Source organism: Anastrepha obliqua, chromosome 2 (genome assembly GCF_027943255.1).
Source record: "Anastrepha obliqua isolate idAnaObli1 chromosome 2, idAnaObli1_1.0, whole genome shotgun sequence".
NCBI lineage: Eukaryota > Metazoa > Arthropoda > Insecta > Diptera > Tephritidae > Anastrepha > Anastrepha obliqua.
Window position 1 is genome coordinate 8,784,393 of NC_072893.1, and position 22,195 is coordinate 8,806,587.

Genomic DNA, 22,195 nt, shown 5'->3' on the forward strand with positions numbered 1-22,195 from the left:
CTGCCACTCTATGCATTTGTGTTCATCGAAAGCTGCTAAGGCCATTCCAAGTAAAATCGAGAATCTTGTGAGGGATGTATACCTATTTTTTAATTATAGCAGTAAAAGGCAAAAAGAGTTCGTTAAATTTCAAAATTATTTCAATTTAGAAAACCATAAAATTTTGAAAGTATCTAATACCCGTTGGTTGTCTATGGAAAATGCCGTGTCCAGAGTATTGGAACAATGGAAAGCCTTAGTTCATTTTTTTCACTTAACAAATTTTGAACAAAACCATGATATGACAAATAACATACTGACAAATATGAATGATGCAAATAAATGCTATTTGTTTTTTTAGCACACATTTTGAAAGAAATCAATAAAATTAACTTAGAATTTCAGTCAGAGACTCCACGTTTTCACGTAGCTCTGGAAATGTTGACCCTCTATTTCAAAAATATTTTAAGTAATTTTTTTGACTTAAACCTGTTAAATTTTGAAAGGTTAACAGTGGATAATTTTGATCAGCTAAGTGTATTTAAACCTTTAAAAGGTATTTATCTTGGACAAAAAGCTCAGAGTCTTTTACAAAGTCAGAATTTAACAAATTCACAAACTATTGAAATTCAGCAAAATTGTAAACAGTTTTATATAATTCTCTGCAAGCAAATTTTAGGTAGAATCGATTTTAAAAACCCAATTCTGAATGCTGTGAAAATTCTAAACCCTCTTTCTTTAGGCTCTAGTTTAATGCTGTTAACCACTTTATTCCCAAATCTTGTAGAAAATGATGAACATCTAGAACTTTTGGAAAGTGAATGGAAGTTACTTATTCTACAAAATCGGTCCGAAGAAGGTCTTGAGAGTTTCTGGAAATAAATGTTTTGCATGAAAAACAGCTTAGGGGATTTAATGTACCCTAATTTAAAAGATTTTGTTGGTGCTATCCTAGGCCTTCCACATAGTAGCGCATCCCCTGAGCGTGTGTTTACAAGAATGAATAGTATTAAATCGTTTAGAAGAAATTGTTTGGATGTGGGTACAGTGGGCTCCTTACTTTTAGTAAGAGATATGGGGACTGCAAACGAAATCAATAATTGGGTTCCATCCCATAATATTCTAAGGGAATACAAAAAATCTTAAGAATGCTATATCCTTTTTCAGTATAAAATAATCACCATTTAAATGTTTATTTTTTTTACTTGAATAGTCATTAGATAAAATCTAATATAAAAATTATTTGTACGCCCATTTTATTTCAGTAGTAATATGAAGTCGAGGGTTTTATTCATGTGAATTTATTGGTCTTAAAATTAACTATTTTAATAAATATTGTATATGTAAATGCAATTTTTTATAAACTGAATTTGTAAGCCTTTAGTTTAATTAAATGTCAATAAAATTCATTATATCTAACTATAACTAAAATAAATTTATTTATGAGGCTTCATTGTCCATAAAAAGTTTTAAACGCTTCGAAAATTTCGAAAATACAGCACTGGGTAGTAACAGTAAGAGTTGGGTTCAAAACAGTGCTGCCCATCCAAAGTGGATTTATTAAGGTGACAGCATTCACCCAGCTGGCTTACGTCAAAATGATATGCCTTGATAAATTCGCCTTCTGTCCATCCCATACAATGGCATACATCAATTGATCACACGTATTCTTACTCTCCATCGTTCAGTCGTTAGCAAATCAGCAACGAATAAACACCGAATTTGTCTGCGACGCTTAGTGTATGCAATACAATGCCCTGTGAGAACTTTTTTATGCTAGAAAATGCCTTTGGCGACTTGCAATGCCTTTTATGTTACAAGTCGTTCAAAGGAAGCTATAGATGTAATATCAAAATGCATTTCGATTCCTCCCACAAAAATTTTCTACTCCAATCCAATATTTAGTTATTTTGGTTTAAATTTCCCACTGGGCTGCTCCCATTCTCTCATTCTCACTTATACACTCACATACGGTGATATGCAAAAATTATAGAACTCTTTATTCAAACTGCAAGCACAGAGTTTGATTCAGTGATGGTAAATGTAGTGAAAACTCCCTACATGTAGGGATATTTGTCGAAAAAGAAGGACAGATTTTTTTGAATTCTGTAAATGTAGTGAATTTTCAAATAGGACAGAAAAAATTTTACAATAGCGGGAAATATTAAAAAAGTTCATTTAAAATAAAAAGCCGCGTTAATACGGCAATATTGCCATTTTTCTTCGTTAACGCTAACACGATTTTTTCTTGGCGCGAAAATTATTATGGGTCCCGCGTTTTTTTTTTTAGTTTTAGCTTCTTTTATATTTAAAATTTATATATTTTACAGAAATGAGCTCCTCCTCTTCGACTGACTCTTCGGAGGAACACCAGGAGAAAAATTCAAGTATCGAAAACAAAAGTTGAATAACAAGTGGCTTGACGACGACAATTTTAGTGGCTGGTTGAAAGCTGTGGCTGACGATCCATTCAAATGCAAATGCGCTGAGTGCGACAAAGTTTTGAACTGGGGCAATTCTGATTTGCAGAAGCACGCCGAAGCAAAAACGTACCAAAAAAATATGAAAACAATAAAAAGGACGCCTAAAATAAACAGTTTTTTTTAAGAAAAAGCCAAGTAAACCAAATGGTTCCAAAAATTTCGAAATAAGATTTAGCATGTTCTTCGCTGAGCATAATGTCGCGCTGCAAGTGGTGGACCATTTTATCCCAATCTTAAAAGTAATCGTGCCGGATTCTGAATAAATAGAAACTTTGTCTTGTTTTAAACGGAACTGAATCTAATGAAAAAGTGTAATTTTTAGTGTTTTTGCTGAAGTTTTCTTCATATATGAGTTTATAATATAATAAATATGTGTATTTATATATATTTTTGAAATAAAATTTCTTATTAAAGTGTCTTATAAAGTGTCAAAATAGCACCAAGCCCAAAACTTAAGCAAATAATTCAATTTTGACGTTGCAAGTGCCTCATTATAGTGTAAACACAGGAGAAAAATATGTGGGAATTTTGTAGGGAAAATTTTTTGAAGCGTAGGGAAAAGTAGTGAATTTTTTTGGGCTGTGTAGGGATTTTTCAAAAAACCGTTTACCATCACTGGTTTGATTACTTTCAGTTCATAAACTCGAATGAGAGTGTTAACATTTATTTAGTGAATTGGAGATGAAATTCCCGTAGATTATAAATCAATTAGTGGAAGTGAAAAATCATATGAAAGATATAACTATTAAATATGTGATTTACTGTTTTCAGACGCAAGGCGCTCAAAAAACAAAATTATAGCGTCCAATCAGTTGCCTGTTGTGCGTTGTACGATCAGCCAATGTAAAGTAGATGCATCAAACTTCCTTACTTCTCGCAGTGGTGGGGTGAAACGCTAGCTCTTGTGAAATTCCCGGCCTAATAAGATTTTAAAACGTAACTTCAAAAAAAAAGTGCAAGTGCGAGTGTTTTGCATAGATTTTGTTTTTAAAATTACAGATTTATTCTTCAATATATAGCGTGCGGATAAAGACGAATTTTTTTAATGGAACCTGTTAGTTTTTTTTAAATAATTCGCTGCTACATATAATCTTTATAAACATAAATACATATGTACATATATGTATATATACAAAAATAGTAGCAGTTGTGAATTCAAAAAATTGTTTGCGCTTTACATTTTGTAACACAATAAAAAACGAAAAAGAACAATGGTGACAATACTCGACTTGCCTGACGAATTATTGATGAACATTTGTAAGCGATTGGATTACAATCTCCATCGTTACCACTGGGTGAATGTGTGTAAAAGATTCGAGTACATCTACTATAAGCTTTGTGACTCAAGGGAAGTTGATGATCATTTAATTGAAAAATTTGGTCACCTAATCGGCACTGACGATTTTCCGATGCAAATAGTCAAACGCATTTTTTTAACGAAATCAAAGTGTTCTAAACGATTTTTAAATAAACTACGCATCTCTCATCCAGAGATTGAAGAAGCAAGACTCTTTTGGTTCACTGATGATCATATGGCTGAGCTTTTGCCTTTGCCAAATCTGAAAGTTTTAAAGTGCATTGGCGATTCCGATCTACGTGGTAATTTTTTTATACAGCAATATTTTATTTATTTATTTATATTACGTATAATGTTTATTGAGTGTTAACATAAGTATATAAGTATACATATATGTATATTTATTTTTATCGGGACAAACTAGCAAGTACGGCACTCAGACACAATTAAGTCCATTGTACTGCACTCGGGTTCCCTTTTTAAGTTTCTTTAAATCTTCTCGACCTCCGAAGAAATCTGAGTAGATCTTGTGGTGCAAAGAAGCCAAGATGGTCGCTTCTTAACACATCAGTGTTAAGCCTGATCCGTGCAAAGGCAGGGCAGACGCACAGAAAGTGGTCCGCCGTCTCATCCTCCTCTCCACATGCTGGGCAAAGTGTACTATTTGAAATGCCCACCTTTTCCATGTGCTTTTCCCATAGAAAGTGGCCCGTCTTCAGTCCAACCAGTCTCCTACAGTCCCTTCTGCTTAGTGACGGGAGGAACTGCGACAGTCGGTCGGACATCACTGAAAACATCAGTTTTGTCCATCTGCAGTCTCTCTCAGCCTGCCAAGCTCGCTTGTGGGTGGCTTTTATGGCTGCATCAGGATATTATGTTTACTATTATGTTTACACCTCCGCTTGAAACACAGATACATGCATTTCAAGTGCAAAGTGCAACTTGGTTCCGCCGGAGCCGTGCTCGGCCTGCAGCCATCCGTGAAAATGCGAAAACATTGTTTTCCGGGTTCATTTTCTGAGTTTGACCCCGCTTGAGCCTTTGGCAGCACCACGCTGTACTTCGTGTCAAGGACGACTCTGGATAGCATGGAGTCAAGGCGCATGGCGAGGGTCGTTGGATCGAAGTCCATGCCTACTCTGTTCGCTGTTGTCCAACGCCGGACAGGGGCCGTACCAATTCCCATTGTGTTTCAGCCTGCAGATGGCCTTCAAGGCCTTTCCTTGGATGAAAACATCAAGTGGTGGTAGACTAATCAGAATATCTAATGCCGGGTCTGAAGTAGTCGGAAAAGCTCCGACGCAACAGATGGCCACAGAGCCTTGTAGTCCCTATAAGGTCCTCATGACTCCCACGAGATGGAGTCCAATCACCCAGGCCACTGATACTTAGGTGATAATAGGTCTTATCATAGCCGTATAGATCCATACAGCGACCGATTGGCCGAGTGTGTAAATATGTGTGAAACGAGCAGGCAGAAATCGGCTGCCGAGGGCTCTGTAAGTGAAGGAGCCAAAGTTGCTCGCACAATTTCGTTTTCCACCATAGCTAAATCTGGTAAATCTTTCATCTTTGCAAAAGCAGCACCAGCATATAACAGTATAGGTTTTTTTGTATTTCATGATATTATCCAATCGCGCTTCACACAGAGAATCCCCATATTAAGTTTTGACGGGCTATCAACGGCAAACTCTAACTGGAACTTAAGGAGTATCCTTTCTTTTTCCTCAAAGCATTTTTTGTTTTTGTTCCTGTGTTATTACTAATTTTCTGTAGCTTAATTGCCCCAACTCTTAAAAATGGTATTGATTGCATTTCTGCATTATATAAAAATCAACACTAATACCAGGTATAAGTTATGCTGATGCAATAGCCTCATCAAATCCACAGGTAATAGAACCAGAACTAACTATCAAACCTCAAAACAACAAAGATATTGATGAACTCAAAGACATGATAAAAACTTTAATCACTCAAATGACTAATATTATGAACATAATTACAATGCTAATAAATAACTCGAAGGGACGAAAGTAATAACACAAAAATTCTTATCTGGAATGCAAATTGTCTAAATCGGCAATATTTAGAGCTGAAGCGGTTTTTAATTGACAGAAAAATTGATATTGCGTTAATTGCAGAAACACATTTAACAGACAAAGTTATTTAACTTTTCCCGGATATAAATTATATGCAATTAATCATCCCGACGAAAAAGCTCATGGAGGAACAGCCATTATCATCAAAACAAACATAAAGCATACTGAACGACTGCCCTATGTGTCACCTCACATCCAAGCAACGTCTATACAAATTGTTGACAACAATGGACCCATATCAATATCTTCTATCTACTGTCCACCACGACACTTGATAAAGACGGATCAATATGATGATTACTTTAAGACATTAGACAACAGATTCATTGCTGGAGAAGAGTTAAACGCAAAGCATACTGACTGGGGTTCAAGGTTGACTAATAAAAAAGGTATATATTTAATTAACGCAATCCATAAAAAAATTGCAGGTTTATAAGTACGGGTGTACCAACTTACTGGCCTACAGATGTTAAAAAAATTCCAGATTTAATCGACTTCTGTATAACAAAAAATATTAACCATAATCAACTGAAGCTTAAACCAAGTTATGAACTATCTTCTGACCACTCGCCGATAATACTTAACTATACATCAAAAATTGACCCTATAGAGATAACACCCCAAATATTTACAAAGAGGACTGACTGGGATGAGTATCGAAAACACATCTCCCAACAACTCATTCTAAATACACCTTTGAAAACACAACTTGACATTGAGTGTAGCATCATACATTTTAATGACATAGTTATTGACGCAGGATTCAGATTCACACCGCAGCAAAAATATAGCGCACAAAACACTTCAAATGACATTTCTATTAAGAAGCAAATCAAAGAAAAAAGAAAATTGAGAAAAAGATGGCAAACAACCAGATCTCCTGCAGACAAACAGAGGTTAAACTTACCTACAAAAAATTGAAGGCTTGTTTATGTGATATAAAAAATAAGGAAAAATATCTAAAAACTTTAACTCCTGCACATGACACAAATTATTCCTTGTGGAAATGTACAAAAAAACTTAAAAACCAGATAAAGCATCAATCCCCACTAAGAAAAGATGACAACACATGGGATTTTACAAATGATGAAAAAGCAGCGACATTGGGAAATTATTTTGAAAATGTCCTATCGAACGATGAACATAAACAAATTGACCCGATTAGTAATGTTAATACTGATACCATCACAAAAATAAGAAAAACAAGCACACAAGAAGTGATATTATGCATAAAAACTCGAATTAAACATAAAAAAGCACCCGGATATAATATCCTGACAGGCGAAGCACTTACCAATTGAGGCTAACCTATTTCTTAGAAACGTATCCAATACAATGTTTCGCTTACAATACTTCCCAAAAGTATGGAAAGTCGCAGAAATCATTGCGCTAGGAAAACCGGGTAAAAACCCAACAGCTTTAACTTCATATCGACCTATAAGCCTACTTCCGACTATATGTAAAATTGCAGAAAACTTTTACAATTTTATTGTCATCTGACAAAAACCTCTCAACCGCAACAACAAAATTACAGATGTACACCAACAATGTAAAGAAGTGGTTTGACAAATGGAGTTTAAAAGTAAACGAGGACAAATCTGTACAAGTAATATTTACGACAAGAACACAGATTGCTGCTATGCCGATTAAGCTCAACAATAAAAATATTCAAATTGAAACATCTGCAAAATATCTTGGAATCCATCTGGACTCAAAACTTACTTGGAAAGATCATATCAAAAAGAAAATAAAACAAATAAAGGAAAAATTTCGACAATTGCATTGGCTAATAGGCAGAAATTCTATGCTCAATATTTCCAACAAACTTTTAGTATACAAGGCGGTCATTAAACCAATCTGGACCTACGGACTTCAAGTGTGGGGAACTGCAAAAAGAACTCACATAAACAAAGTACAGCGACAACAATCAAAAGTCTTACGTATAATAACAATGTCCGACAGGTACACAAAAAATGATGACATCCATACTACGTTCAATATACCATTAATCGACGAAGAAATAAAAGCGATATCAACAAGGTATTTTAAGAAATAAACCGGCACAAAAATAGAGAAGTCAATACACTCTCACAACTTGAAAGAAGAATATTTGCGAGCGAGGTAGTAACAGTATGAGTTGGGTTCAAAACAACAATGTGTAACCACTGAGAGATGATTCTATATGAGAGCTACATTATGGGCTGCTACGCAAAAATTATAGAACTCTTTATACAAATTGCATGCACTGAGTTTGATTATTTTCAGTTCATAAACTCGAATGAGAGTGTAAACATTTATTTAGTGAATTGGAGATGAAATTGCCGTAGATTATAAATAAATTAGTGGAAGTGAAAAATCATATGAAAGATATAATTATTAAATATGTGATTTACTGTTTTCAGACGCAAGGTGCTCAAAAAATAAAATTATAGCGTCCAATCAGTTGACAATCAGTTGATTGTTGCGCCTTGTACGAGCAGCCAATATAAAGTAGATGCATCAAGCTTCCTTACTTCTTGCAGTGGTGCGGTAAAACGCTACCTCTTGGGAAATTCCCGGTCTAATAAGATTTTAAAAAGTAACTTGAAAAAAAAAGGAAGTGCGAGTGTTTTGCATAGATTTTGTTTTTAAAACTACAGATTTATTCTTCAATATATAGCGTGCGGATAAAGACGATTTTTTTAATGGAACCTGTTAGTTTTTTAAATAATTCGCTGCTATAATCTTTATAAACATATATACATATATATATATATATTAGGGCGGTTCGATTTAAAAATCGCTCATTGCTCTGTGAAAATCATATTCTAGGGATCAAAATAAGAAACTTTGCCGAAGGAACCATACCTCTAAAACGAATTCTGATGTCCCCCAATTTGGGTCGAACTTTTTAGTTTCTTTTCTCATGTGCTCGCAAATGCAGGACACTCACAGAGAAAATGCTGAATGTTATCCGCTTCCTCTAAGCAAGACAGGGTAATCGGGTGGAGGCTAGACAGGCGAATCGTATTAAGGTCGGGTCCTCAGTAATTCCACTGGTGGTCATATCCTGACCCCATGGTTTGTGCCCCGTAATAATACCGACCATCAACCGAACGTATTTTCTTCCACGTTTTAGAAGAAATTTCGACAGTTTTCTGTTCGGGCTTGTCACAAATCTCTTTGCAGTTCTGCAGTCTTGCAGACCGGACCATCGCTCTTTATGTAAATTACATACATAATCAGTGATCTAATTCCAATGGAGAGGTTTGCTGTTTGCGGTAAAAGAATCACTGGAGAAATACCTGCAGCCCTTCATTTATAGACGAATTAAATTTAGTTCCAACGCTGGATGGTCCACTCTGAATAATGAGCACACAAAATGCGCTTTGATCGCATCGATGCGATTAAACATAAAGAATGGAAAAGCTAGCATTTGAAACTAGAATTGCCGAATGTGCCAACTAAAGTTTACGTTGAGATAAATGGCTGCCCTTGCCAGGGGCTCACTTGGACAAATATTCAAAATTCGTTCATTGCAATACCATACAGGGGAAAGGAGAAGGGACGAAGAACGGGACTTGAAATTAGAGGATGATCACCACGCACTTACAACGACATCGACAATGGCTAATTTACGTTCGCGAGAGCCCAGATGTACAAATCTTTGGAACGGACATGAGGCAACCCCAAGTCCCACCGCATAGACTCTTAACGGATAACGTCCGGTAAGGATACCCACCAAATTTGAGAGCTGCGGCTTTGTTAGCCTTAACAGTTCCCTCGGGCGCCCTCGATCTAACCGTAGCCCGAAGGGTCTCCCGACTTTGCACGTTTGCGCACTAGCCCAGTGCTGAGTTGACGCGAGACCCATCTTTCCAGGAGTAGATCACAGGTTCTCAAGGGAACCCCAATTCTATCAACTAAAATAAATGTAATACGAAACGGGTCGATGCTTACCATAAAAGTACGTTCTAAAGTCAGTAGAACTGAAGTGCAATTTGTACATCAATTTATGAGACGTGTGCCGTGGACCTCTACAGCAACACGTTCTCGGGCTCTTATAGTGCGCACAGCCAAGCATCAACCAACACTTCTCAGCAGTTGAGCATGGAAGACACACCTTTGCTGTGCTGGAAAATTGGGTGCATGATGTCGGCTAATGCAAGGCCAGCGTTGGAAACCATTTGAATGAAGTAGTGTTCCATAATTAAATGTAAGGAAAAAGAAGTGAAAAATGCATTCATTTCTTCTTATTCCTTTTCTTAACCGGCGCCAGTTGGCCACATCAAGTTAAGCCAAGTCCTTCTCCACCTGATCCTTCCAACGCAGAGGAGACTTTCCTCTCTTCTCTGCTGCTATCGCATCGAATACTTTCAGAGCCGGAGTGTTTGTATCCATTCACACAACATGACCCAGCCAAAAAATAAATTCGTTTCTTACATGAAGTTATTTCAAATTTCTTCCTTAAAGTTTCAAACGTTAGCTGCCCCATCCATTTATTTCATCCCCTCCACCATATTTATTCCGTAGCCGTTATGGTGCAATCGAAATTAGTCAGGGAATGGTTTCACTTTCGATTACATCCGATTTCTTTGACATAAGGCTAATCAGGGGTACCTGGTCATAGCGACATTACAGGAAACTGCGAAGCGGACGAGCTGGCAAGGCAAGGGACCTTAGAAGTAGTTTCCCCGTGAAAGGAGAGGATCGAGATTAACTTGCACTCTATTTCCTGGCCTCGCGTCAACTCTGGAAAAGTCCATAAACTTGTAAGGTCACGAAATCCTTGTGGAGGTCACGTGTGGATCGGAGGCATTCGAGGGATGTTCCGAGGATGACAAAACCTCAGCTCTCAAACTTCGTGTGTGTCCTCATGGGGCACTATCCGCGAGGTACGCCGTGAGACTTGTAATTATTTCAAGTCCATTTCGCATCAGCTGTATGGGAAATGAGATCAAATCATCTCAGCATCATCTCTTTAGATGCTCCGCTCTCGCAGGATTAAGATTTAAGCATCTTGGTTCTAACTTCTTTCCTACGCTTACTGATGTAGCAGGCCTTGATACCAAAAATTTGATATGAGCATAAAGCGGCTAACATTACCGCAAATTAGTCACCGTTCGTAAGCCACAAATACTCAAACCCCTCCTTCATCCCCTTCCCCCTCTCCTCTCTCTCCTTTCATCCTATGGGTTTCTTTCACCTCTTTTCCTTTGCAATGATATCACAAAGGATGAACTGAAACTCTTCGTCCAAGTGGGCCCACTTTCTGGGCAACCTTTATAGCCTAACCTAACCTCAGCTGCCTCACCCAAAGTCACTTTCAGTATTCACTTTTAATTCCCTTTCTATGTTTCTTTTCCTTAGGTAGAAATTTGATTGACCTCTGCCGACTCACTGAGCTACACATTCACACCAACAAATTCATAGATTCGGAAAATTTGATTCACATCACCTACCACAATCCACTACGAGTGCTAGTAATTCCCAATGATCCGGGAGTATTTTCCGAAAAGTACGCGTTTGAAATGGTCGAAAACTTAAAGTATCTCGAGGAGCTTGTGGTTGAATATAATCACTGCAAATCTTGGCAATTGATTGGCACTTTACCCCTACTAAAGAAGCTTGTGATTTGGGATTTTGCTAATCAGGAATGTGACTCATCCGCAGAGAAACCCGATTTATATATTACGTGCGCTCCCAACCACGACAAAATCCTATTTGATGAACTGCGCAAACGAAATCAATTGGAGGAGCTCACTTTCTATAATAGTCATATATCTGAATTTCATCTAAACGGAATTTCTGAATTGAGAAGCTTGCGGGTATTGAAATTGAACGGGGCTATGCCACACAAAGTCTCACTCGATATATTTAAAGAATTGATTAATTTGGAGGAGTTACATTTTGACCGTCAGGCAATAATTCCAGAAGAATCACTCGAATTTATAGAAAATTGTCAAAAATTAAGAGTCATAAATTTTGGTGGCGCAGCTGGCATAAATGCGAACTTTATTTCGAACGCAAATGATATCGTAAGTAAAAGGAAGTCGTCAACGGTTAAACATTTAACGCTTGGATTCAGCTCAATCACGGAAGACATGATCAGAGTGAGTACTGAAAAAGTTATACGCTACGTGAAATTCACTTAAAGGTAATGGTATTTCTTCATTTCTTTACTTTCTGCATCATTTTTAAGTTGGGCATGAAATCATTTGAGTTTATACGTAAGTTTAAAATTTAGATTTTATATAACTACATAGTATCTGATTGAATACGCCTTAAATTCTCATAAAAAGTCATCAATCGAAGAGAAAAACAGCAAATGAGGAAAGAGCTGACATTCCAATGGATAGCCCAAGCATTTGCAAAGTTGTTAGAGCGGTAAAGTCTCTTAAAAGTAACAAGGCACGAGAAGATCTCGCCTGAATTGTTGAAAAATTATCTCGTGGTCAGCGCGAGCTTATTCCACCTATTGATTTCGAAATTCTGGGAAACATGCCGCTTGCCTCATGGACTGCTGAAAGGCGTGATCGTGAAAATCTCTAAGGAAGGCAACTGACGAAATGTAAGAACTGGAGGGGCATTACCTTGCCCAATGTGATCAACAAAATAATCGCACAAATCATAAACAGAAGACTTTCCGCGATGCTGCAACCAGAACTCAGACAGGAACAGGCGAGCTTCAGAGCGAACCGTTAATGCTTCGACCACATCAACAGTCTTCGAGTTATCGGTTAAAAGTAAGTGGAGTGGAGGACCCCACTCTATCTCATCTTTCTTCCAAAAAGCGTTCGATAATTTACTTCACAGCGCTATTCGTAACGCCCCACAGCTGGCCAAAACTCAAAAAAATAAGTAATTGATTCAAAATTTCTTACTCGGGGGTTGTCGGAGTCGCTGATTACGAATTTGATCTTAAAATTTTGAAAATCCACCCCCTTCCACCCCTATTGGCCACCCCCTCACAAGATGCATGTAAATTTATATGTTTTCGGGGTCGCAAGGTAGCAAGTGGTAGCAGCTGAATCTTGTTTTATTCAGTAACCATTACTTTTTTGAGTAACCTTTAATAGGTTTCAAAGCAGCATATGACGGCGTTGTATTACTATACAGTTTGAAAACTCAAATTTTATAAAAAAATTGCAAAAAATGTATCTACGTATTGCTGCAGCTAAAAATTTTGTGTCGAGGTATTGATATGTACTAAAGATTTCTCGTATTTTACTAACCTTCCGAAGATGATTCCATTTGGTTTTGTTCAATTTACTCCATTACAAAATCTTTCAAATGTGTACAACTTTCACTATTCATCGACAGTAATACGATGCTCAAACGAAGGCCACGTTGCGACTGAAAATACAGAGGATACTTAGGGTATAGGACGTTGCTATGAACGGTTTTCACTACTCAAGGCATTACTGTAGCCAACCCAAAGACAAAAAAACTCTATCTAGAAACTTTTTTTTTCGACTTTTCGGCCAGCTTTTTGGGAATCGGCCGCACTGTGCGGCCTCGAGTGCAGAGGGGTCCCATCGCAACTGATTCAGCTAATCGACACACTTTACACGGACGAAAGCTGTCGGATATGAAAAACTTCTGGTACAAAATATTAGCAGGTGTACGGCACGGACATCGTACATCGTTTTGGACGTTGCCATGAAAAACGCCTCTTCATCTGGAGGCGGTATTACCAGGGGCAAGGGTGCCTAGCAGATCTTAACTATGCAAATGACATCTGTCTTCTGTCCCACAACTATCTTGATATGACGGCGAAGATTCAAACAGTGCGAGAAGCAACTGAGAAATCCGGTCTGAAGATCAGTATCCAGAAAACCAAAGTCATGTGTATAAACGCAGGAAATACGTAAAACTTCTCAATTGATGGTATCGATCTCGCAGACAATCTTTCTGCCATTAAGACTCGACGATTAAGGTCACTGGGTTCTACTTTCTTCGACAGCCTAGAGCAGTATCAATACTTGTAAGTGACTTAAACTTACCAGTGTGCAAACAATTTCAGCTGCAGGTAATCGATTATTTTGGAAAAACTTGAGTCAAAACCAACTCTGACGGAGCCATACAAACGTGGCGAGCTAGAATTTGCAAAACAGGACATGTCGTGGACCGATGAGGAGAAAAATGTGTTATTTTCGGACGAAAACCATTCAATGTCGATGATCCGACTTGTTTAAATTATTAGAAATATCGTTTGAAAAGCCTTGAGTATTCTTTCACCAAGCGAAACTTTTGAAGTGGCTCTTTGGTCGCGACCACAGAAAAAATGATTCATTACAATTCAATCCTCACAAAATGAGAAGGGAGAACTAAGCTGACATGACTATAAAACCTAACTGAAGGCTTTAGGAAGCTTAAAATAAAACAAAAAACTGGAATAAGGTAGTCTTTGACGAGTTAAATGGGAGAGGATCGTTGAGGAAGCTATAGCTCACCGCGAGCTGTATTGCTAATGGGTGATGATGATAATGAACTCAGATGGCTACATAATTTTATAGAACAAAGTCTTGATTAAATTTAAAGAGGATGTAATGCCTCATTTTAGCTGACTAACACAGACATATTTGTCTCACGTGGCAGCCGAAGTTGGCTTGAGGAGAAACAGATTCAAGTATTTGAGTGAAAATCACGGTCCCCGAACTTAAATCCGATCGAGGACATGTGGAGGATTATTCATCGTCGAGAATACACTGGAAGGTTTAAGCTTCAGTTCTTTAATAAGGTATGCAAAGTGGTTATGAGGGAATAGTCGCGAATTCCACTTTCGTACTATCAAAATGTCCTTGCTTCGATGCCAAAACGGACCTTTGAAGGGATAAATAAAACTAAGGACTGGACTTTCTATTCATTTTATGTAACCAATATTTGGCATGTTTTTCTGAATAATTTCTTTGTTGTGGAAGCAGTGCCTTTAATCGAATTTCCTATTAAATTTGGTTGTGTTTACAAAAGAAATAGTATTTCAAGTTCTCATTGTGTGTAAATTTTATTTTTTATTTTTTGAACTCCTAATGAAACTCGCTACAGATTGTAAACAAACTATGTTTTTTAGGGTTTTTATTTAAACTACTTCAGGAAAAACAAGGTGCTTTTAATTGAATTTCGCGGAGTGTATATGTATATGTGAATATGGACTTATTAATTAACTTATTGCTATTTCCAGGGTTTGTGTATTCGGACACCAGTTTTGCATATAAGAATTAAGATCATAAGATGCAAAAATTTTGTTGTAAAAGAATCGCATTTGTCAAATATAGAGGAAGGAATAAGTATATGTCCAAAGTTCGCGTGGAAATTTATAAAGTGAGTAGTTGCAAAATATGTGCTTGTATAGGGTCCGGCACTCGAAGTGTAACCAACTTCAGACCGCTCGCGTAGCTGATGGGCATCAACTGTCTGTTAGTTGGCTAAATGACAGTCCAGAGTATTGTTTACAAGCGTGTGGAAGCATTTTGCCGAGAGTAAACGCGAAACAAGAAATTCAGTAATGGATTTCAAACGGAAGCGATTATTCATGAGCTCTAGCTCCTTAAATTAAATAAAGTTTTTATTTATCGCACCATTACACGTTACAATGGCACTGGTAGCACCGTGAAACGTCATGGAGGTGGTCATCAAAAGACTGTAGCGTTACGTGAAATGGTTCAAAAAGTGCAGAAGCGACTTGAGCGAAATCCCCGACGTAGTGCCAATCAAATGGCGAAAGAACTGAAAATATCCGACCGTAGCACCCGCCGCATACTGAAAAATTATCTCAAAGTCAAGCCTTACAAGATCCAAAAGGCGCATGCTCTCACACCAAAGTAGCAACAAGTCAGACTTGAGAGAGCGAAGGAGTTGCTTCGCTTGTGTTTTCCGACAAGAAAATTTTTCAAATTGATCAATTCTTAAACTCCCAAAACAATAGGGTTTATGGGTCGCTTGGCCACCAGCAGGCAGCATCCGCCACAGGTAATGGTTTCGCCACTGTAATCGCAGATGAGGGCTCTCCAATCGTTTTCATCGCCCCTGGCGTCAAGGTAAATGCGAAATATTATTGGGAAAGTATTCTGGAGGTTGCTTTGAAAATCATGGACGTTTCTTCAGGAGTCGGCACGGTCTCACAAAGCTCGATTGAACCAAGAATGGCTAACAAACTACGTTCCGAACTTCATAACGTACACACAATGGCTCTCAAATTCACCAGACGCCAATCCGATGAATTATTCCCATTAGGGCATTTTGAAGAGCAAGGTCCGATCTAAAAGATTTCACCAGTCTGAAGGCGCTGAAAAAAGCCATTGCCCGCGAGTGGGTCGGGCAGCTTGGGATTCGTTTCTGGAGAGTCTCAAGGCCATAGTCAAGGCAAAAGGTGGTCGAGCAACACACATTTTTTACTTTGAATAGAATAAAATTAATTTTCCAAACTAAATTTATGGCCCTTTTAATTGGTTACACTTCCAGTGCTGGGCCCTGCATATTTAGATAAATAACACTGTGTAACAAAAAAAAAAACGGAATATACTTTTATGGAGACCTAGCACAACTTGTCGATATAGGAAAACTTAAGAAAATGGTATAGGCGAAATTTTTAATACATCCCCAAAATCTTATCTTATGGTCAAAAAACCGTCTTCCAGTAGGTTGATGTGAACAATCACTCCTAACTTCGCCAATTTCCATCCGATTTCTAATTTTTTTTAGTTCGGGGGGTGTATTGGAAACTTCTCCTATACCATTTTTCTTAGTTTTACTATACCTACAAGTTGTGCTAGGTCTCCATAAAAGTATAATATCACTGTCGCACAGTGTAATAATTTTGTATTATCCTTTTCTTATATAATTAGCATGGGTAAGGTAGCCGCAGAGAAGGAAGTTGACATGGAAATCCTTCGTGAAATCGCGGCAAGGGCAGAGTCAGAGGAGGGAAGTGAAGAGTCAGAGGAGGGAAGTGAAGTGAAGAGGACGAATAAGAACACAAGAGTTGAAAGAAAAGGGCCCTGAAATTTGATTTAAAAGATAAAGAGGTTATAAATAATTTGAATATTATACAGCAAAACGAAAAATAAACAAAAAAAGCAAGCAAGACAAAACTTTTGTGTATCTCTTTTTTTGGATATTTGTGCTTTTCGTCTTTTTGTTTTTCCACAAATGGAGGAACGTACATTCTCAAGCCGCCTCAAAACGACAGATGTTTTTTTATGAAAGGCTTTTTTATGAGGCAACCATAAGGAGATATTCATTAATTATTGGCCATACGAGAAGTGTATTTCGCATGATTGTCTTGTTGAAATTTCCAAATCACCGACAAATTCTTTTCTGCATAAGGCAGCATTGCATTTTGAAGTATCTGAACGTACTTGACGTTGATAGATTAGATGGATTGGCCACATCATAAGAATGCCCAATGAAAGAATCCAAAAAGGGTCTTTACTTTGCGTCCAATTGGAGGAAGAAAGAGAGGCCGACCAAGAAAGAGATGGCTTGATGACCTCGAAGTAGACTTAAAAACGATGAACGTTCGCAATTAGAGAAATGAAGCAAGAGAGCGACCGAATTGGAGGAGAATTGTTGATGAAGCTTTGGCCCACCACAGAGTGTGAAGATAAGAGAGAGAGAGAGAGAGCATACTTGACCACATCCGCATGACCTGCAATGCGATGAAGTAGCTCCACACCGTTCCACAAAAAACAGCGCCATTATTGAGCCTCACCCGTGCTTTATGATTGGGGAAGCGAATTCGGTGTCGAATGCTGCATATCTTGGCCACCGCACGTACGTCCTAACATCTGGACTAACTGTATTTATTTTCGATTCCTTGGCGGAAAAAAATATAACGCCACTGATTTTGAGTCCTGGGCATGTGCTCTCGATTCGGCATTGTCGTTGCGATGCTGTTACCAATAACTTCTTGCGTGCCAGTCGGCCGTGAAGCCCGGCTTCTGTCAGGCGAAGCGCAACTCTTCTTTTCATTATTGGCTATTCCAGGTTAACAAAAATTTCTTGAAGGAAGTCAGCAGCTCTGTTTCTGCGATAATCTAATGATCATCCCATTGATCTGGCTAGTAGGCTTTCGCGCTTCTCTCCTGGGAGCTTTTTCTCCTGTTTTATACTCAGAAAAATATTTCAATGTATTAGAAACCAACGTTTTCGAAACGTGTAATTGTAGTCAAATAGCGCTTTAGGATAATCGTTTTTTAACCCTCCGTTAGGCATCCTTTTTAAACCCACCCTTAAGTTGGGCACCCTTGTCTGGCCTTTTTAGCCCTGTTCGAGAATCCTTTTTAAAAGGTTATATCCGGAAGAAGCTACCAGGAAGCTCAAGACGTTAGCTATAATAGAAATATGTTAAATTCAATTCAAAAATATCTTAAAAATGAATAGGCCCATCTGGCCAGATCCGGGTGCCCAACGGAAGGTTAAGTTTATTTCTCACAAAAATATCAGTGCTCTTACTAAAAATCGAAAGATCAACGCGAATCCTTCAAGAGAAATAATTAAATGTGATCACAGCGAGCGTAAGAACTACCGTTATGGCACCGTAGTCGATAAAATATGCACATAACATAACTCGAAAAGTTATGGGTATTCTACTATGAAACTTTCAGGAATTACTGAGCACAGGCCCAGCTATTAATGAAAAATATTGTTAATGAGAGATTTAGAAAAAACAAATCAGTTTTTAAGAAATTAGCAAACAAAATTGTTTCCATAGAAATTTTTAACAAAAACATTATTTACGAAGAAAATTTTCAAAGAAAAGTGGTATATTACAAAGCAAAAAATTTTAAATACATTTTATCCCAAAAAATTTTTAACAAACAAAATATAAAAACAATTATTACGAAGAACATTTTCAAAGAAAAGTGATATTTTACTAAGTAAAAAACTTTTAAATATTATCAAAAAAAAATTTTACAAAGAAAAATTTAAGAAGTTTTACAAAGAAAAATTTTTTACCCAGAAAAATTTTTTTGCAAATAAAAACTTTTTTAGTTTTTGATTAATATATTTTATCCAAAATATTTTTAACAAATTTTACGAGGAAAAAAATTTTACAAAGAAAAAACACACAGAAAAATGTGTTTACTTGTTTTTACAAAGAAAAATTTTTTACAAAGAAAAATTTTTTACAAAGAAAAATTTTTTTACAAAGAAAAATTTTTTACAAAGAAAAATTTTTTTACAAAGAAAAATTTTTTACAAAGAAAAACATGTTTATAAGGAAAAGTTTTTGATTAATATATTTTATCCAGAAACATTTTTAACACATTTTTTTTACCAATAAATTTTTTTACCAAAATAATTTTTTTTAGTATTTACTTACTTTCCTCAGTTCTTACCTTCTCGTGAAGCATAAAAAACGCAAAATATTGAAAAAACTACCAAAAAAATACATTTCCACAGAGATGTTTAACAAAAAAAATTTTTAGGAACTTTTGAAAAAAAATAGTATTTACAAGGAAATTTTATTATTCTGAAAAAATGGTTACATGTGAATCATTGAAAGTATTGCCGATCGCTGGCTACTAATTTTTCCCATCTTTCTGGAAGATCTCGTATACCGTTGCGGTAAAACTGTTCATCTTTTGAGGCTATCCGCGGATCAAGCCATATTTTGATGTCTTCATATGAATGGAACTGCTGGTCAGCTAGACCATGTGCCATCGATCGGAACAGGTGATAATCGGAGGGCGCAATATCTGGAGAATATGGCGGGTCGGGTAGGATTTCCCATTTCAGTGTTTCCAGGAAGGTTTTAACGGGTTTGGCAACGTGAGGCCGAGCGTTATCACGCTGTAGAATCACTTTTTCACGCCCCTCCGCGTATTACGGCCGCTTCTCGCACAGTGCTCAGCTCAATCGCATCAATTGAAGTCGATACCGATCCCCAGTGATGGTTTCGCTTGGTTTTAACAGTTCATAATAAATAACACCATCTTGGTCCCTCCAAATATGCAGCATAATCTTCGCAGCGTGAATATTCGGCCGAGGCGATGACGTAGAAGCATGACCGGGCAGACCCCATGACTTTCTTTTCTTTGGATTGCTGTAATGAATCCATTTTACACCTTCCTTTTTTGCCGCTGGAGCAGTTGTTGGTATTAATATTAGGTAGGCTGCTGTTTTGACAATACATAAATGTAATCTTTGTAAGACTGTGATATTTCACTTAAAATATGGAAAGCTTAAATATCATACTTCTTAATTTTTTATAAGCGTGCGTAATTTTCGTTCTTATGACAATTATTTCTATACTAAACGTTTTCTAAGAATCCCTAACTATTTTGCATTTGAATTCTAAATATAACAGAATCATTTCCACTAGAAAACTTAAAGCAACGAGCTGTGATTCATTCCTTATTTTAATTATTTCCCATAATTTCCCATGAAAATATGTACGTGTCATGATTCAATTATAGAAGGTTAGGTAAGTAGTGACAAGGGCGCTTTGACACTCCCTTATTTTAGGGCTGCATTTACGAAGGATGGGAAAAAGGGAAAAATGTTTTCCCCTTCTTGCCCAAAGGTAGTAAAAAAGTACGTAAAGTAACTAATTGGTCCTGTAATAAGAGAAAAACAAGTATATTGGTTATTTAATCTACATTAAAACAAAACGACAGAAAAATTATAGTTTTTTCTTTAAACAAATGTAATATTTATTTAGAATATTTTCTATGTTTATCTACCAACACAAGAGCACGCAGAACTATGGTTTGTTCCTTAAGTATGTGTTTTAAGTTAGTTCGTAGTTTTAAAATAAACATTAGTATATTTTTTATTACAAGTTTAGCAGTTTATAGTTTAAAGTTCGTTTACCTTAATACACTTGACCCTAATATTAGTAAGTGTTGGGAAAATGTATTCATATGGTCTAAAACAAATATTTCATATATTGCTAATATAATTCATAAATTTACGTAAATCAAATGCAATGAGAAAAATTGCGGAAAGTGGCTCGTATGGGTGTTGGAACGCTGCTCTGATTCGAGCAGATATAGGGACGTTGAACTTGCGCAGAAACCGAAAACCTGTAAACCAGAAGCCTTAAAAATTGTTAACTTCAAATACATATAAAACTACGACTTACGTCCCTTGTAGACGGAAAGTGCGAAGATTTGATCGCAGATCTACGTACAGCGTACTATTCTAGACCCGGTACGGTATCGGCGGAGCCAGCCAGTTCGGAAACCAAGTCGACTTCAGAGGCACCAGCAGCAGACACATAACGATGTCATCCATGAAATTGTCCGAAGAACCACATACATACGGCAATGCTAGTAAACAAAATAAGCTTTTGTGTAACTTTATTAAAAAGAAAACGACGCACAGAAGTCATCTATACGTAAATGTACGTTTCATAACTGTTTTCACACACTTTTATTCCTGAAATAAATACTGACTTTTAGCATCTTTTATATGTTTTATTATGCACTGATATTTACCTGGGCTCCTATTTTCTTAATGATTTGTTAAGTTTTTTTATTCGTTGGTATGCTGAATTTGCTCAGAAATCAAAAATCTGCAAATCAAAAATATTAGAAATAGATAATTTACTAATACAATATTATTACTTACGAGTATTTAACGATATAAAACGCGTACGAATATTAGACACGGGGCTGCAGGTGCAGGAATGCTGAATTTGCTCAGAAATCAAAAATATTAGAAATAGATAACTTGCAAATACAATGTTATAACTTACGTATATTTACAGGAAAACGATTTTGGAATTCTATAATGGTTATTATGAAATACTGCACTTGCGCGAATACGAACACCTGCAAATAAAAGCTTTTAAAACCAATTTATTTGCGATTTACGAATTTACTTACTTGAATGTTTCCAATTAAATAAACGGTTTTTAACGAATATGAATAAAGCAACGTGTCAAAAATGGAAACAGTGTTGCCGATCAAATAATTTGCACCAAAAGTTTAGTATTTACTACAATTCAAAAATTTTTTTGTGAAATAGGTACTTTTTTTTGTAAAGAAGCAACACGTTTTCAAATAAGGGAGCCGATTTGTCAAGAGGGAGCGAGAAAGCTGCTTACTTACCTAACCTTCTATAATTGAATCATGTGTACGTGTCACATGTAAGCATGCAATATTTTCTCAGAGTCAACCAAAACACCGGCTCTGAATGCGCGCTCTATTATTGACCCGATACAAAGCAAGCCCACAGTTGATTAATGCTTTCACTCTTCCTCGGCAAAATTCCATGCGAATTTGATAGGTGATAGCCGCTATTGAACGATCATAGGTGCCATACATACACGCTTGTAAGTATGCTTTATTAATGCATTTGGATGTGAGTAGAGCAGAGAGTAAATTTGAGATGCATACTTCTTGATC

General features: G+C 36.8%; 1 protein-coding gene across 1 annotated transcript; it reads left to right on the forward strand.

Moving 5' to 3' along the window:
* The first annotated feature begins 3,122 nt into the window (after positions 1-3,122).
* Positions 3,123-16,908, forward strand: LOC129236746 (uncharacterized). Its single transcript, XM_054870937.1, has 5 exons — positions 3,123-3,398; positions 3,462-4,061; positions 11,208-11,950; positions 15,022-15,161; positions 16,685-16,908. The coding sequence occupies exons 2-5, from the start codon at positions 3,674-3,676 to the stop codon at positions 16,839-16,841; spliced, it is 1,428 nt and encodes a 475-aa protein (XP_054726912.1). The 5' UTR covers positions 3,123-3,398; positions 3,462-3,673; the 3' UTR covers positions 16,842-16,908.
* The last annotated feature ends 5,287 nt before the right edge of the window (positions 16,909-22,195 follow it).

Coding starts and splice junctions, on each gene's coding strand:
- LOC129236746 (XM_054870937.1), top strand. CDS start 3,674: ATGGTGACAATACTCGACTTGCCTGACGAATTATTGATGAACATTTGT. Junction 11,951..15,021: donor TCACGGAAGACATGATCAGA/GTGAGTACTGAA, acceptor TGCTATTTCCAG/GGTTTGTGTATTCGGACACC. Junction 15,162..16,684: donor TTCGCGTGGAAATTTATAAA/GTGAGTAGTTGC, acceptor TTATATAATTAG/CATGGGTAAGGTAGCCGCAG.